The sequence below is a fragment of the Pecten maximus genome, chromosome 13 (assembly GCF_902652985.1).
Source record: "Pecten maximus chromosome 13, xPecMax1.1, whole genome shotgun sequence".
Classification (NCBI taxonomy): Eukaryota; Metazoa; Mollusca; class Bivalvia; order Pectinida; family Pectinidae; genus Pecten; species Pecten maximus.
Genome location: NC_047027.1, coordinates 9,954,200 through 9,972,067, shown reverse-complemented (window position 1 = coordinate 9,972,067; position 17,868 = coordinate 9,954,200). Strand labels below are relative to the sequence as shown.

Here is a 17,868-nt window from a genome sequence, read left to right as displayed (position 1 = left end):
GAACTTAGCTGCGATAATTTAACCTTACACCGAGAGAAGTTTAATGTACCCGGTAAGTCGGTTGGGACGAAGTAAGTCTTTTATGTTTTGACCATTTTGTACAAAATAAATCTCAGTGCAAGAGTTTGGCAAAGGTGTCTGATGCAATTGTAATTTATTTTCCAGATTACGTTTGTCGTACTTAAAGAGTAAAACTAATTTATCTTTCAGTCTGTGTCGAACTGTTTAGAGACGGTGGTTGAAATCTAGATTACGTCTTACAGCGAGAGGGATTTATACCAGATAGTTCACGTATCTTAAAAACAATTCATTATATGACATTTTTATTGAGTATATAAAACTTGGGATATATCCAGGGAAAGTACAATGGACAAGCTTGTATACAAACTATTTATAATACAGAAGAGAATATATGGTTAGAACGTATGTCAAAAGATAAAGATTTTTACAGTTTTAAGTCCATTTATCATAAGCTTGAATCACATTACATATTCAAACTGTTGAAACCCCTCTGGACCCCCCCCCCCCCCCCCCCCCCCCCCCCCAGTATAATTGATATATTAATTGTATTCTTAGAGTATGTGTAAGTTCTTGTTGAACAACATAGAATTATGTCATTACTGTGATATGTTATACAGTGATACTATAATACATATAATTGTTCACTGTGATAAATCGACATACATTGTTTGTTCGGGATAAATCGTGGTGCCATTTAATCAGTAATATGAATATAAAGAAAAATCCACATGATTCACCAGACTTTGATTTTTCAACTGGGAATTGTCAAACGAGGGTATTGAATATTTTAGGCTCACGAATTTAAGATTTTTGTCTGAAATGTTTAAAACATATCAACCTCTCAATTACCAATAATTATCCAATGCCTTTTTACTTGTAAAATAATTATGTACAATTATATTATCCTGTTCTGCTTGTTGTTTGTAATTAATATTATATTTATGAGATCGTGGAGTGGGACGACTGTTTTACCCGTTGTCAGTATAATACGACCGGGTGGGTTGTCCTGATGGTAGTATGCTTCAGTGAGGTAGCACTATAAATCGGCAAAAGTTCCGGCCTATCACAAGGAGACTACTTACATGTAACACGAACATACGCACTCACCACACGCATGCATGTCGCACGCACGGGAGGCTGTCCTTAAATAATCTTAGCTGTTGATAGGACGTTAAACAAATAAAACCAAACCAAACAGGAGGAATAAAAAGAATAATAATAATGGTGATGCACATGTCGTTAGCATTAAATTAATTCACTTCTACTGTTTTATGGACGTTCCAGGGTTCGAACAATTTTGTTGATAACTATTTTGCGATTTGACATGACCCCGAGATGCCCGAGTTATAATTCCCTACTGAGATGTCACATCGCCGACACGGAAGTTCTCCTATGAGTGCAATGAGCTTACTTTAAACAGATAACACGTATTAGTTTTATATTTGGTTGTTTATACAGGTAATATTAGCGGATCAAATATCTATAAGTATAAGCCTCTTTCATACGCCCTTAATACGGTCTGATTACAGGCAACACCTCCGTTGAAAATTATCTTGCTATTTTAAAATTAAACTTGAGAAAATAACAACGGCCTCGTTGTTCCTGTTTGATATAATGAGTGATAGAAATGTTCGTCATTTAATATAGATAACACGGGTAGGTGATGGGGCTAATTCCCCGAACACCACCTCTAATAACATGAAAGAAAGATGTTTCTATAGGGAATCCTTTGAAGTTTAAGTTATAGTCTGTTTCAACCAAGAATTCCGACTCGTTTTGTAGATATGATACTAAAGACAATAATGAATTTTTTTAAATATTTTCGTTTACTGTAATCGTGGAAATTTACGCGAGGGAGAAATTTACGCCAGGTACGCGGAGTCCTTTGATCGCGAAAATTACCCGCAGACGTAGTATTTGGATATCAATTGGCGTAATCTCGAGCTACAAACGGGTGGATCGATCGCGAAAATTAACACCACGTGTATAGTTTGCATATCGAAATCGCGAAACTAACCCCCCGCGAAAATAATCACGTTTACAGTAATACAGCACTTAGTGAAAGAATCTGATCATTAAACATTGATTTTTAAATTTAGTAAATGAAACTTAATAATTAAATAATATAATTTGAACAATAATCATTAAATTGTACTATTTGAGATATAAATGAAAAATGATTATCAAATTACACTATTTAAAAATATGAAAGATGATAATTGAAATATATTTTTTGAAAAATAAATCTCCTTAGAGTCAGACTGAATTTTGATTAATTATTAAAACCGCATACTCCCAAATAACTTAAAATTCTAGCTATACACATGTATAAATGGCAATCCCGGATGATCATTCACGCTCTCCTCATATCAAAATGACCGTTGTACTGTACGCTTGACCAGACGGAATCCGTGCGACATCAGTGTATAAAAATAGCTCGCCACATTTATTTTTATCGCGAGATTTGTCACGGAGCCGAGACCGAGGCTACAACAACATGCACTACACATAAACCACACACATGGCCGTTGTTTACATATCGAGTATGCGTGAACTTGCCTAATAATGCTTTCATTTTAACATATTAGCAAAATATTCTCGCAATAACTGATCAATATAAACAAAAATTCAACCAAATAGTTATTTTATAATATAGCAATATCAATGTAACAAAACATCGATAAAATAATATCGGTAAAGTTGTGAGGAAGGCTTCGGGTTCTGTTCCCCTTGCCGAAACATAATACCAGAGTCTTTAAAAATGGTAGTTCTTACTTCTGCTTAGCGCTCAGCATATGGGAGTGGGACGACTGGTTCGCCCATTGTCAGTATGATGTGACCGGGTGGGATCATGCTGGGTGTCTTCGGCAGTATGCTTCAGTGAGGTAGCACTATAAATCGGCAAAAGTTCCGGCCTATCACAAGGAGACTTAACACGAACATACCGCAGCCTCCCAAAACACACGTACGCACTCACCACACGCATGCATAGCGCACGCACGAGAGGCCGTCCTTAAATAACCTTAGCTGTTGATAGGACGTTAATCAAATAAAATCAAACTAATCCTCACTTGCTAAGTTCCACCAAATCGATTCTTCTAACAAAATCCTGAGTTTTTAGCCGATTACAGTCCCTTTTGCGTTTCTTTTTGGCAGAATCTGTCTGCGTTTTGGCAGGCACATGCTTTCGGCGTTCCGTCATTGTTGTTGTTGATTGATAACCCGCCCGTTCCATTGCGGGACTAATTTGGAATAAAACTTTTAAACTTGGTCCGTCGGACCAAGTTATTATTTTTGGGAATTTCCCCTATACTTTCATAAATATACATTTTCCTCCAGTTTTCTCTTTGCGATAATTTGTAAGGTATATACTAAGTCAGAAACTCTAAAGAGGTCACAATGTAAACATTTATGTATATTTCTTTGGGAGTATGTGGCCTTAATGTAGATTTGCTACCTATGTCCTGTAATGCAATAATACAATTTGACAACACATTACCCATTCACTTAGGACTGCATTTTTGAAAACTTAATTTTTACTTTGCAAATATCAGTTATTTTAAAAGTATCTACATGTAATAAGTTATCGGAAGTTGGTTTACTGTGCTATTTTCCTGTACAACATTTCTGGTACAGACTATAACTATCTAGCATCACACCAGACCTCCTAAATAAACATGATTTTATAACCAGAATTCCGGGAAGTCCCTGGTGCGAGGGTATTATACAAACAGGAGCGTGTCCCGCCAGGTTCTTCTCACCTAGAGGGTTTGATCTCCCTGATAGATAAATAGATACGTGGGAACGCGGGGGGTCTGACGTTCCTGTTAATGCTATGATATATATGTTGACGTTTGTTTTCGAATATTTCGGTTTTTGTTATTTATTGAAATTGTAGAAGGAGCGGCTTTTCACCTCAAACCGACACCTTAAAATATTTATACCCAGGTTCGCTGATCTTGGGTCCGCCAGGGTCTAACATTCTGAATCATAATTCTTAGGGAATCTACCAAATAAACACAAACTCAAGATATACAGAGTGCGGGTAATTTATCGAGACAGCACTATGTGAAATATATAGACATAGTGATAACTTATACAACTCTGCCACACTCCAATACACAAACTCTATGACAACATGAAAGTAGTTTCGTAAATGATCGAGAGCTGTGTAAAGGCGGTCTCATTTGAGGAACCCATTCTCCATGGAGTATGACGAAAAATGGACGGGAAAGATATTAACCATTTCTCAATAAAGATACAACGCGGAGGCTTACCAATATACGAATTAAAGGACTAAGATGAAGACCAGATCAAAGAAACATTTACCAGTTCGAGCTACAGAATGTGAATATTCAGGATGACGATATATGGAAAGTCGAAGTCATTTTGAAAAACAAACGAAGGAGTCGAAACAAACAATACTATGTGAAATAGCTAAATTGGTCATAGAAGTATGATTTCTGGATATGCGCATCTGATGAAACCGATTTATAGGGGAGTGAACTACCCAAATAAATTCAAGTTTCAAGACCCTGTGTTTTTGGGAAAGGGTGTACATATACATTAACCGCTTTTAAAAGTACTATTATATGGGTGGTAGATGACTCTCGTTTTGGTTAAAATATTCATTTGCCTATGGTAGAGTAGAACCTGTTTGTAAGAATGAGTGTGGGATGGCTCACCGACCCTGAGTGTTTTTACATTGCGACGGAGAAATAAAATGTTGTATATAGATAGATATAGATAGTAGATTTGGCATTTCACAGGACAGAGTACATTTTGTACATTCAATTCTGACCGAGGAGCTTGCAATGAGAAAGCTTTCGGCCAAATGGGTTCCAAAACTTCTGACAGTTGATCAGAAGCATACCAGGCGCACATTATCGCGTGCTAATCTTTTTAAGGAAGATCCTTCCAACTAGAGATTTGCCACTATAGATGAAACAGTGGTACATCATTTTGCCCCACAAGATCCTCGGTGAGAATAGAATGTACTCTTTCCTGTGAAATGCCAACTGTACTGGATTTATATCTGTCTGTGACTCGTCTGTCAGTCATAACAATATCATGAACTTTATTGACCATTTCTGGGGATTGCAACATTGACAGGCCTTCCATGACGGGGGTCATCCTCAAGGCTCTGTCGGCCGCGCTTAAATTCCGCCACCAACCTTTTCCATTTTGCAAAAGCCGCTTGTCTTGTTTATTTTACAGTGCTACATTGTCGATATGAACAAACCAAATCAGACCAGTCCTTGGTAAACGGCCCAATAAAGTCAGAGAATAGAAGGACTTAAAAACATCCTTGAGTACCTCCTTCAACACGAGGCTCACAACACATCAATCATCCCCGTATTTTCAGGCTGTGTTTATTGCTTGATAAACACATTAAAGTAAACGAAACAGAGTCCAATTTAATGAATGTCTTGATCGAAATCCAGATTGGTATTTCTTTTTTACATTTCGCGAATAATCAAGTGAATATTTTTTTTACAAAATTTTACAGTTAAGCGTTCAGAAATTTCACTATATTACTAAGTAGTGATATTGGTGTGTAGAAACATGTTATCCCGCTTTTTATACGACGACCTAACTAATGGTAATATCCACTGTTTGGAAAGATGACAGTAGCCAAAGAAGTCCAGAACATTAAAGACAGGGGATTCATTCATTCATGTATTTATTTATTTATTTATTTATTTATTTATTTATTTGTACAGTCTCTCACAATTCAATCTAATTAAGATATAGATCCTCACTCTCTGGTGATGTAGTGAGAACGAGGATTTATATTTAAATTATATTTCTCTCAATTTCACAGATTTTGCAGAATATACAGATCTTTATACGCGGAAAGTTGATAAACACCCTCTTAATCAGAGTTTATCTCGGAAACCTAATGTTTAGGACGAGACATTGAAGTACGGAATCAACTCGTGTATGTATACGTATACACACATGCAAACATGCCTGATGTATACACTTGTACTCACACCTCAAAACTAAGCTTTATCTTTCTGATTGATCACACGAAGGTCAATTCCGGGTATCGATGTCGTACTAGAATGTACTCCAACAATGTTAGAGGTTTTACACGGCGAGATACTTTTGACAGGCGCCGTGTAACACAAAAATAATACCCGATAAAAAAAGAGCCGACCAGCGGCCTCTTAACTAGAATGTACCCGACCAAACAAGATTTACACAACAAAACTGAAACAGAAAGGCTAGCTACTAGGAGTGTCTTAAGTATAATGGGATTTCTTTGTTACAGAGTATGATGGATGGTTGGTTGTTGATTTACAGGTTTTCCGTCTCTTTTTCCGGCGGTTGCTGTGTTCAGGCGATGTGAGGGGCCGATAACTGTTCGAGATCACACGTGCCTGTACTTAGTTTAAACAGTATTTATTTATATTCAATACAAGTGTACATACACATTGCAAATTGTACATTGGTGAGGGATCTAGAGACAAACTTAAAGCTTATATTAATCCATTTCCCTCTAAGGTGTCTGTACTTGTGTGTATCCAGCTCCCTCACGACGTTCTTGAGGCCGATGTAACGTTGCAAATGGACCCCCTTGGGAAAATTTTAACGTTGAAAATGGAACCGGGATGCCGTGGAAAACGGAACCAAATATTAATGTTTCTTTACATACCCGTTGAAAATGGATCCCCCGATGAATAGTGAACCACATAAAAGTATTGGATCTCGGCACCAGTTTACGTTGTATTTTGACTTCGCTAGCTGGTTTGCATAGCAAATTTTTGACAGACGTTTTGGGGGACTAGATTAAAATTCAGTAAGAATGACACCAGGTCTATATATATAATGAACACCGGGGCATCATTTTTACCGAAGTTGAATCTACCGACCCCGTTGATTAAAATCTGTAGTTTTTGGATATAGTTTTTAGCTCACCTGCCCGAAGGGCAAGTGAGCTTATGCCGTGGCGCGGCGTCCGTCGTCCGTCCGTCCGTCCGCTCGTCCGGCCGTCCGTCCGGCGTCAACTTTTCCATTCAAGCAACTTCTTCTCAATAACCAAAAGGCCCAGAGACCTAATATTGGGCCTGTAGCATGCTGGGGTGAAGGGCTACCAAGTTTGTTCAAATGAATAAAGTTGACCTTCATTCAAGGTCACAGGGGTCAAAAAGGCTAAAATCTTTAAACGACTTCTTCTCAATAACCAAGAGTCCCAGGGAGCTGATATTGGGTCTGTAGCATGCTGGAGTGAAGGGCTACCAAGTTTGTTCAAATGAATGACCTTGACTATCATTCAAGGTCACAGGGGTCAAATATACTTAAAAATCTTTAAACGACTTCTTCTAAATAACCAAGAGTCCCAGGGAGTTGATATTGGGTCTGTAGCATGCTGGGATGAAGGGCTACCAAGTTTGTTCAAATGAATGACCTTGACCTTCATTCAAGGTCACATGAGTCAAAAAGGCTAAAATCTTTAAACGACTTCTTCTCAATAACCAAGAGTCCCAGGGAGTTGATATTGGGTCTGTAGCATGCTGGGGTTAAGGGCTACCAAGTTTGTTCAAATGAATGACCTTGACCTTCATTCAAGGTCACAGGGGTCAAAAAGGCTAAAATCTTTAAACGACTTCTTCTCAATAACCAAGAGTCCCAGGGAGTTGATATTGGGTCTGTAGCATGCTGGGGTTAAGGGCTACCAAGTTTGTTCAAATGAATGACCTTGACCTTCATTCAAGGTCACAGGGGTCAAAAAGGCTAAAATCTTTAAACGACTTCTTCTCAATAACCAAGAGTCCCAGGGAGTTGATATTGGGTCTGTAGCATGCTGGGGTGAAGGGCTACCAAGTTTGTTCAAATGAATGACCTTGACTATCATTCAAGGTCACAGGGGTCAAAAAGGCTAAAATCTTTAAACGACTTCTTCTCAATAACCAAGAGTCCCAGGGAGTTGATATTGGGTCTGTAGCATGCTGGGGTGAAGGGCTACCAAGTTTGTTCAAATGAATGACCTTGACTATCATTCAAGGTCACAGGGGTCAAATATGCTTAAAAATCTTTAAACGACTTCTTCTAAATAACCAAGAGTCCCAGGGAGTTGATATTGGGTCTGTAGCATACTGGGATAAAGGGCTACCAAGTTTGTTCAAATGAATGACCTTGACCTTCATTCAAGGTCACAGGAGTCAAAAAGGCTAAAATCTTTAAACGACTTCTCCTCAACAACCAAGAGTCTCAGAGACCTAATATTTGGCCTGTAGCATGCTGGGGTAATGGGCTACCAAGTTTGTTCAAATGAATGACCTTGACCTTCATTCAAGGTCATAGGAGTCAAAAAGGCTAAAATCTTTTAAACGACTTCTTCTCAATAACCAAGAGTCCCAGGGAGTTGATATTGGGTCTGTAGCATGCTGGGGTAAAGGGCTACCATGTTTGTTCAAATGAATGACCTTGACCTTCATTCAAGGTCACAGGAGTCAAAAAGGCTAAAATCTTTAAACGACTTCTTCTCAATAACCAAGAGTCCCAGAGACCTAATATTTGGCCTGTAGCATGCTGGGGTGAAGGGCTACCAAGTTTGTTCAAATGAATGACCTTGACTATCATTCAAGGTCACAGGGGTCAAATATGCTTAAAATCTTTAAACGACTTCTTCTAAATAACCAAGAGTCCCAGGGAGTTGATATTGGGTCTGTAGCATGCTGGGATGAAGGGCTACCAAGTTTGTTCAAATGAATGACCTTGACCTTCATTCAAGGTCACATGGGTCAAAAAGGCTAAAATCTTTAAACGACTTCTTCTCAATAACCAAGAGTCCCAGGGAGTTGATATTGGGTCTGTAGTATGCTGGGGTTAAGGGCTACCAAGTTTGTTCAAATGAATGACCTTGACTATCATTCAAGGTCACAGGGGTCAAATATGCTTAAAAATCTTTAAACGACTTCTTCTAAATAACCAAGAGTCCCAGGGAGTTGATATTGGGTCTGTAGCATGCTGGGATGAAGGGCTACCAAGTTTGTTCAAATGAATGACCTTGACCTTCATTCAAGGTCACATGAGTCAAAAAGGCTAAAATCTTTAAACGACTTCTTCTCAATAACCAAGAGTCCAAGAGACCTAATATTTGGCCTGTAGCATGCTGGGGTAAAGGGCTACCAAGTTTGTTCAAATGAATGACCTTGACCTTCATTCAAGGTCACAGGAGTCAAAAAGGCTAAAATCTTTAAACGACTTCTTCTCAATAACCAAGAGTCCAAGGGAGTTGATATTGGGTCTGTAGCATGCTGGGATTAAGGGCCACCAAGTTTGTTCAAATGAATGACCTTGACCTTCATTCAAGGTCACAGGAGTCAAAAAGGCTAAAATCTTTAAACGACTTCTTCTCAATAACCAAGAGTCCCAGGGAGTTGATATTGGGTCTGTAGCATGCTGGGGTGAAGGGCTACCAAGTTTGTTCAAATGAATGACCTTGACCTTCATTCAAGGTCACAGGTGTCAAAAAGGCTAAAATCTTTAAACGACTTCTTGTCAATAACCAAGAGTCCCAGAGACCTAATATTTGGCCTGTAGCATGCTGGGGTGAAGGCCTACCAAGTTTGTTCAAATGAATGACCTTGACCTTCATTCAAGGTCACAGGGGTCAAATATGCTTAAAAATCTTTAAACGACTTCTTCTAAATAACCAAGAGTCCCAGGGAGTTGTTATTGGGTCAGTAGAATACTGGGGTAAAGGGCTATCAAGTTTGTTCAAATGAATGACCTTGACCTTCATTCAAGGTCACAGGAGTCGAAAAGGCTAAAATCTTTAAATGACTTCTTCTCAATAACCAAGAGTCCCAGAGACCGAATTTTTGGCCTGTAGCATGCTGGGGTAAAGGGCTCTCAAGTTTGTTGAAATGAATGACCTTGCCCTTCATTCAAGGTCACAGCAGTCAAAAAGGCTAAAATCTTTAAGCGACTTCTTCTCAATAACCAAGCATCCAAGGGAGTTGATATTTGGTCTGTAGCATGCTGGGGTGAAGGGCTACCAACTTTGTTCAAATGAATGACCCTGACTCACATTCAAGGTCACGTCGATCAAGTATGCTTAAATCTTTAAATGACTTTTAGTGAATAGCTTAAGTGCCGAGAGACATTATATTGGTCATGTAGCATGCTTTCAAATAACTGCAGGATCCATATATGAAAAGATCACTGCATTGCAGGTGAGCGATTTGGGCCCATTGGGCCCTTGTTTATGTATACATGTAGTCTGATTTTGTATCCTAATAGGAAATCTCAAAACACCATCAACTCGTACACGACTTTTTGGCAGTCTTTGTCGTTATATAAAAAAATTAATTCCGTTTTTTTAATGAATGCATGTAGCAATTCTAATAGACAAATAGAATATTTTTTTCAATTATCGTTATAAACAAATTCATACTAAGTAACAGCTACATTATGTAGCTGGCCAAAAGATTAAAGTAATCGTCTCCCGTAGGAAGATTGATCAGCTCGAAGGATGAAGGAGTTAATAATAAAATAAAAAGCTACATCATAATGTTTCCGGGATACATACTGTTAAATATTTTACGAAAAAAAATTATCCGCACTTTCCGCGCGTCGAACACCTTTCCTTGGTGCACACTTTTGCGTTTCGTTTCATTTTGTTTAACATTCCGGAAGTAGTGATCGTCACGTGGTTCTACTGTCAGCTGATGCTCTCTGTTTACAAACAACAGGTAATGTAAAGGTAAGAAATATTATAAATGGAGGTATAATCGTGACTATCGATGTGTGACTTTCTTGCAAATAATATCATGGTTCCTGCCAACCACCATCTAATCCATGACAAAGATAAGTTATCTTCTTACCAATCGATGTTTCGAGGATCCCCACAAGTTTTAAAACTCCTTGCCCAGCCTGTTCCACGCAGGTAAGATGTATCGTCCCATATATAGGAGCGGTAATCCGAAGGGTTCTGACAGTCTCATGTGGATATCGATTTTCATTCGGCCTTGTTGAGATTTTCGACGCATAGGCCTTAATATAATCCTCATTCATATAGTGAGTTATCTGTTATGTTAAACATGTTAAGCCGGTAGTTCGTACAGGTGTACCGTGTGGCTTTTATCAGTACACCGCTTATATTAGGGTCACCATTATGGTCAGCTCCTGACCAGGAAGATGATATAACTACCTGTACCATGTCATTGTTAATAGGCAAAGGTATCAGCTCTAACAAGTCCAATGAAATGTCTCAAAACTTATTTCATCAATGAGGACAGACTCGGTACTCAATGCTGTAATTAATATAACAGACTAATATAAAATACATACAATGTAGTTAATTAAATAGATATACCAATTTAACATAGGTGTAACTGTGATAACAAGGAAGATTATATATAATACATACATGTATTTAATATCAATAGAAGGAAGTTATATAAAGCATGATATTTGAATTTCCTGATAATAATCTTCCAATAATATAGAGTATACAGTTACAAACGACAACAATGATTTGATAAAAGTAGAGATCTATCATAGTTATAATATAAGTAGATAGTTAAATAAGTCACTGATAAATCATACCAAGATTATCAGATTCATATATGGAACCACTTTAATTACTGTCAGAGACTTATCACATATCAGGGTATATATCTGTAACAATGTAGCATAACTCTACTAGGATCAACAGCAGTGGCCTATAGGTTGGTAAGTATATATAGGAACAATATTGTCCAGGCTTCAGTCGAAGTGTGGCCATTGATTAGGTCTTGATTCCCAGGTCAACCCTGACATTAATCGGCCATTCCCCGGCATTTCCTGACATTCATCTGCCATCCCCGTGCCATTCCTGATATATTTATTTGACATCCCTAATATCTTTGATCATCACCTGGCCATCTTTGACATTTACCCACCATCACTGACATTAATTACCATCCATCTTCGAACTATAAATATACCTGCAGATGTTTGTATTTTGATTGATGTGTCTCCATTCACAAATTGGTAAATTTGCTTTTAAATGATAAATGTATATATATCCTACTTAATAACTATGGACCTTATATCAAAGTCCATGCAGCATCTCGGTGTTCTCGTGTAATAGAACAAATTAATCATCACATATACATTTAAGTGCAATAGACTGTATTCTTGACAACTAAATTCTGACAGTGATCTGACAACTAAATTCTGACAGTGATCTGATGTAGTATTGGACATACAAAATACTTTCCTGTAAGTGTTGTCAATATAATGTGAAAATGTGACCGGGTGGAATGTCCTGCTGGATGTATCATGTCCTGGACAGTCTGCTTCAACGAGTTAGCTAGCACTTTAAAGTCAACATCAAATTCATATTTACAGCCTTCCAAAACATGCATGTATCTTCCACACAGGGAAGCCCCCGATCCTTTAATATTACCCAGCACTGTTGATAGGATGTTAAACAAACCTAACCTGTGAGTGTCAGTAGGGTATGTTTACATCAACCTGTGAGTGTCAGTAGGGTATGTTTACATCAACCTGTGAGTGTCAGTAGGGTATGTTTACATCACAACATTGTTATAATTATCATGACTTTACCATCTACAGTCCAATTAGGACAGTGGTAACACTTTCCTTTCACCTAGGTGACTGTGGTTCAACTCCCTGATTGGATGTCAAAAGGTTAAGGGTAACCTACTCGACCACTTGAGTTTTCCCTCGAACTCCAGTTTCCTCTCACACCAACACCCCTTATGTACTTTCATCTGGGCCGACAAAAGCATGGTTACTTGATAAGTCAATATTAATTATTTCACAATTGTTGTTAAAGAAATAAAGTTTTTGTTTTATGAATTAAACTCATTAACTTTGACACATTATAGGCAGTGGATTACTATAGGATGATGAAATATGTTACCATCAACGTATATTGAATAGATTTAGACATAGCTAGGTGGTCTTGTTACCAGACAGACACATATTTCTTGGTATACTCACTCAGAACCTCACAATAAAGTTTATGATAATTGACCACCACACAGGGTTAGTCTGCTAATCCAACATTAAAAAAATTGTGTTATTTTTAGCCCACCATCATCAGATGGTGGGCTATTCAAATCGCCCTGCGTCCGTGGTCCGTCCTCCGTCCGTCCGTAAACAATTCTTGTTATCGCTATTTCTGAGAAAGTACTGAAGGGATATTTCTCAAATTTCATATGAAGGTTCCCCTTGGTGCCTAGTTATGCATATTGCGTTTTGAGACCAATCCGAAAACAACATGGCCGACAGTCAGCCATCTTGGATTTTGACCATTGAAGTTTGTTATCTCTATTTCTGAGAAAGTACTGAAGGGATCTTTCTCAAATTTCATATGTAAGTTTCCCTTATTGCCTAGTTATGCATATTGCGTTTTGAGACCAATCGGATAACAACATGGCCGACAGGCAGCCATCTTGGATTTTAACAATTGAAGTTTGTTATCGCTATTTCTGAGAAAGTACTAAAGGGATCTTTCTCAAATTTCATATGTAGGTTCCCCTTGGTGCCTAGTTATGCTTATTGCGTTTTGAGATCAATCGGATAACAACATGGCCGACAGGCAGCCATCTTGGATTTTGACGATTGAAGTTTGTTATCGCTATTTCTGAGAAAGTACTGAAGGGATATTTCTCAAATTTCATATGTAGGTTCCCCTTGGTGCCTAGTTATGCATATTGCGATTTGAGACCAATCGGAAAACAACATGGCCGACAGGCAGCCATCTTGGATTTTGACAATTGAAGTTTGTTATCGCTATTTCTGAGAAAGTACTGAAGGGATATTTCTCAAATTTCATATGTAGGTTCCCCTTGGTGCCTAGTTATGCATATTGCGATTTGAGACCAATCGGAAAATAACATGGCCGACAGGCAGCCATCTTGGATTTTGACAATTGAAGTTTGTTATCGCTATTTCTGAGAAAGTCCTGAAGGGATCTTTCTGAAATTTCATATGAAGGTTCCCCTTGGTGCCTAGTTATGCATATTGCGTTTTGAGACCAATCGGAAAACAACATGGCCGACAGGCAGCCATCTTGGATTTTGACAATTGAAGTTTGTTATTGCTATTTCTGAGAAAGTACTGAAGGGATATTTCTCAAATTTCATATGTAGGTTCCCCTTGGTGCCTAGTTATGCATATTGCGATTTGAGACCAATCGGAAAATAACATGGCCGACAGGCAGCCATCTTGGATTTTGACAATTGAAGTTTGTTATCGCTATTTCTGAGAAAGTACTGAAGGGATCTTTCTCAAATTTCATATGAAGGTTCCCCTTGGTGCCTAGTTATGCATATTGCGTTTTGAGACCAATCGGAAAACAACATGGCCGACAGGCAGCCATCTTGGATTTTGACAATTGAAGTTTGTTATCGCTATTTCTGAGAAAGTATTTGAGGGATCTTTCTCAAATTTCATATGTAAGTTTCCCTTAGTGCCTAGTCATGCATATTGCATTTTGAGACCAATCTGAAAATAACATGGCCGACAGGCAGCCATCTTGGATTTTGACAATTAAAGTTTGTTATTACTATTTCTGAGAAAGTACTGAAGGGATCTTTCTGAAATTTCATATGGAGGTTCCCCTTGGTGCCTAGTTATGCTTATTGCATTTTGAGATCAATTGGAAAACAATATGGCCGACAGACCGCCATCTTGGATTTTGACAATTGAAGTTTGTTATCTCTATTTCTCAAAGTACTGAATGGATCTTTCTCAAATTTCATAAGTAGGTTCCCCTATGTCCCTTGTATTGCATTGTCGGACCATGCAGTCTGTCCTGAAAACAACCTGCAAACAAACAGCCATTATCGTTAAATCTCAAATTTCTTATATAGCTAGGATTCCCTTGTTTGGAAAGTACTGGAGGGATGTCTCAATTTGCACAGATTAGTAAAATGAAGGGAAAAGTAGAGAAAAGATCAATCTGACATGGAACCTATGAAGATCATTCAATGGTGGGCGCCAAGATCCCTCTGGTTAACAGATGAATTTTTTTTTTTAAGGAGAGTATGCATGATTGATATGTATGTGTTATTCTTTTTGACAGGTAATGCGTCCTTTGTGGCGATCATGTTGCTGTTGAAGATTCTATGATGTGACTGACATGGTAGTTACTGATAGGGTGAGGCCCCCAGAGGGGGAGTTTCAAACAGAGGACAGGGGGGTAAATGAATCTCAAAATAGAAGGTCCATCCAGGGGATCGTCTCAACTCTTCAGTTGTCACACGATGTTCAACTGGTACAATCCTCACTTCAGCAATTACTGGTCCTGGCTCAGAAAAGTAAGTGATAAAAAACAATTACTGGTTCTGACTTAGAGGAGCATAGTGTTAGTATTATACTGTTACTGGTCATGAGCATTTCTTGTCCCTATATAAACACATCAGTGACTACTGTCTCTATAGAGAGAGAGAAAAAAAGATTTCTAAAGCTTTCGTTTTGTTCAACCCTGACTTTATATAAACAATTTCCCAGATTGAATATTAAGCATTTGAACCAAAGAAACTTGATATAAAAATCACAAATGTCCAAAAATAAAATTAATGCATTTCAGAGATTAACCTTTTAACTTTAATAGTGTCTATGAAGGTATATAAACTTGTATCATTATTTGTTTTAAGATGAGATCCACCATTTACTGGCAAATAAAGAAATCCATGAGTGTATAATGTCTGCTGTATCTCACCTCGACCTTCCCAAGGACATACAGAAGGTAAATTAAGACTTTATACCACTGTCCTTCACCTAGAACATCTCAAGGTCATACAGAAGGTATATTAGGATTTTCTACCATTCTCAAGGTCATACAGAAGGTAAATTAGGACTTTCTACCATTCTCAAGGTCATACAGAATGTAAATTAGGATTTTTTTACCATTCTCAAGGTCATACAGAAGGTAAATTAGGATTTTCTACCATTCTCAAGGTCATACAGAATGTAAATTAGGATTTTTTACCATTCTCAAGGTCATACAGAAGGTAAATTAAGATTTTCTACCACTGCCCTTCACCTTGACCTTGGCATGGCAATATGAAAGATAAACAAGGATTTCCACCACTACATCTGACCTTCACAAGGACGTAGTCATAGATAAATATTTATCATTTTCACTGTCCTTGACCTTCCCATCAATGTGCCAATCATATTCAGTGTGTTATCAAAGTTATTCTTTTCATACTTACTCACAGATGTGGAAGGTTACTGTGGATAATGGTGATGATGAAACAGATGAAAGGAAAGAATTAAAATGAAATATTAAGCTGTTATCAATTTAATGAGGACCTTAATTAAGATTATGTGTACAAAGATCCTTTCAGGATCACTGGAATTTCCTTTAAAACTTGTGTAAGAAAGTGTATGTCTTGTTTTTTAGTTTGGATGTGAAGTACTAGCAGATCTTGTGGAGAGAATACCAGGTCTCTGTAAAACGTTTAGCCAGTCCAGTACACTAGGGTAGGTTATGTAACGGTACCATATTTACCACACGATAATAATGTATGGTAGTACACTAGGGTAGGTTATGTAACGGTACCATATTTGTCACACGATAATAATGTATGGTAACAAGCTAACCCATGTCTGTGGTGAGTCAGTATTGATACAGTTAAGAAAAATAGAAAAAAAGTCATAGCTTCCAGGTAGTCCTTGAATTAGCCCAGTCGCCATTTATAGTGAGGCAAGTATATTGGGCCTTGGACTTGTTTAACCCTTTGTCACATGTAAGCGCCTCTGGACGCCTTTACCCCTTGCCACATGTAAGCGCTTCCTGACGCCTCTGCATTATCTCCATGTAAGCGCCTCTCGTCGCCATGCCGGTTCGGTAACCTTAGGCATGGAAAATCCCGTGATTGAGAGCGACACCTATCTGGAAATCCCCGATACTATTTTAAGTAGATATCAATGCATCGACCAATCAGATTTGTACACGTCATTCATACGAAAGTTTTTGAATAAATTAACCTAGAAAGTGTGAGTCATGAGTGTAGAAAAGTGTCACAACAACGAGGCGTGATGGCGTCTGTGGCTACGATTTTGCGCAACATTTTTGACAACAATAATGATGATTTAGAGTTTGATGGCTTCGGACCTGAAGACATTGAGTCAGATATTGATCTTAACGATGTTCTAAATGAACTGTCAACAGATAATGAGTCCGAGAATGAGGGCGAACAGCGACCAGGTGCACTGCCGCCATTAGGTAATGTTGACGTTTCTGAATTGTCTCGAGATTTTTCGTCGATCACAGTAAATGATTTTGTTAGGGAAACGGGGCCAGTACTTCCAGAAAATTTTGATGTTGATACTGCAAGTCCCATTGATTATTTCTACCTTTTCTTCAATGAGAATCAGTTTTTTCCGCCATAGCTCGACACACTAATAACTACGCTCGCTGGCGTTTGGAAAACGAAAGTAGATTTGACCCAAAATGGTAGGATACACATTCCTTCGTCGCGACATCGGATATTATAAGGCTTAACCCTGAACTGTTGAAATATTCTTGTGAAAACTTTGAAAATTCAGTTTGTTTCAATTGGGAGATAATGTTGAATCATTTCATGTACAGGAATTCAAAGAATTATAAATTACATTGTCAAAATATTTTGAAATTTGTCTGTTCTGTTCGTATACAGCTGATTTCATGGTTATGTGTTGTTGGTTTTATAAAGAAAATAGCACAGAATTAAAATTTAAGAAATTCTGAACATAATTGTAACTTACTAAAAATGTTTAAAATAACTATTTCACTTTCAAAATTAGGTTTAGAAAAATTAATCAAAACAAAGCTTAATTTCTGAAAAACTGCCATTGAGATGGTGTATACACATTTCAGTCAGCGCA

General features: G+C 38.0%; 1 protein-coding gene across 1 annotated transcript; it reads left to right on the top strand.

The window, feature by feature from the left end:
* The first annotated feature begins 10,572 nt into the window (after nt 1-10,572).
* Nucleotides 10,573-16,586, top strand: LOC117341482. The gene is made up of 4 exons (XM_033903355.1): nt 10,573-10,738; nt 15,077-15,311; nt 15,651-15,742; nt 16,403-16,586. Exons 2-4 carry the CDS (start codon nt 15,134-15,136, stop codon nt 16,484-16,486), a joined length of 354 nt encoding a protein of 117 aa, XP_033759246.1. The 5' UTR covers nt 10,573-10,738; nt 15,077-15,133; the 3' UTR covers nt 16,487-16,586.
* The last annotated feature ends 1,282 nt before the right edge of the window (nt 16,587-17,868 follow it).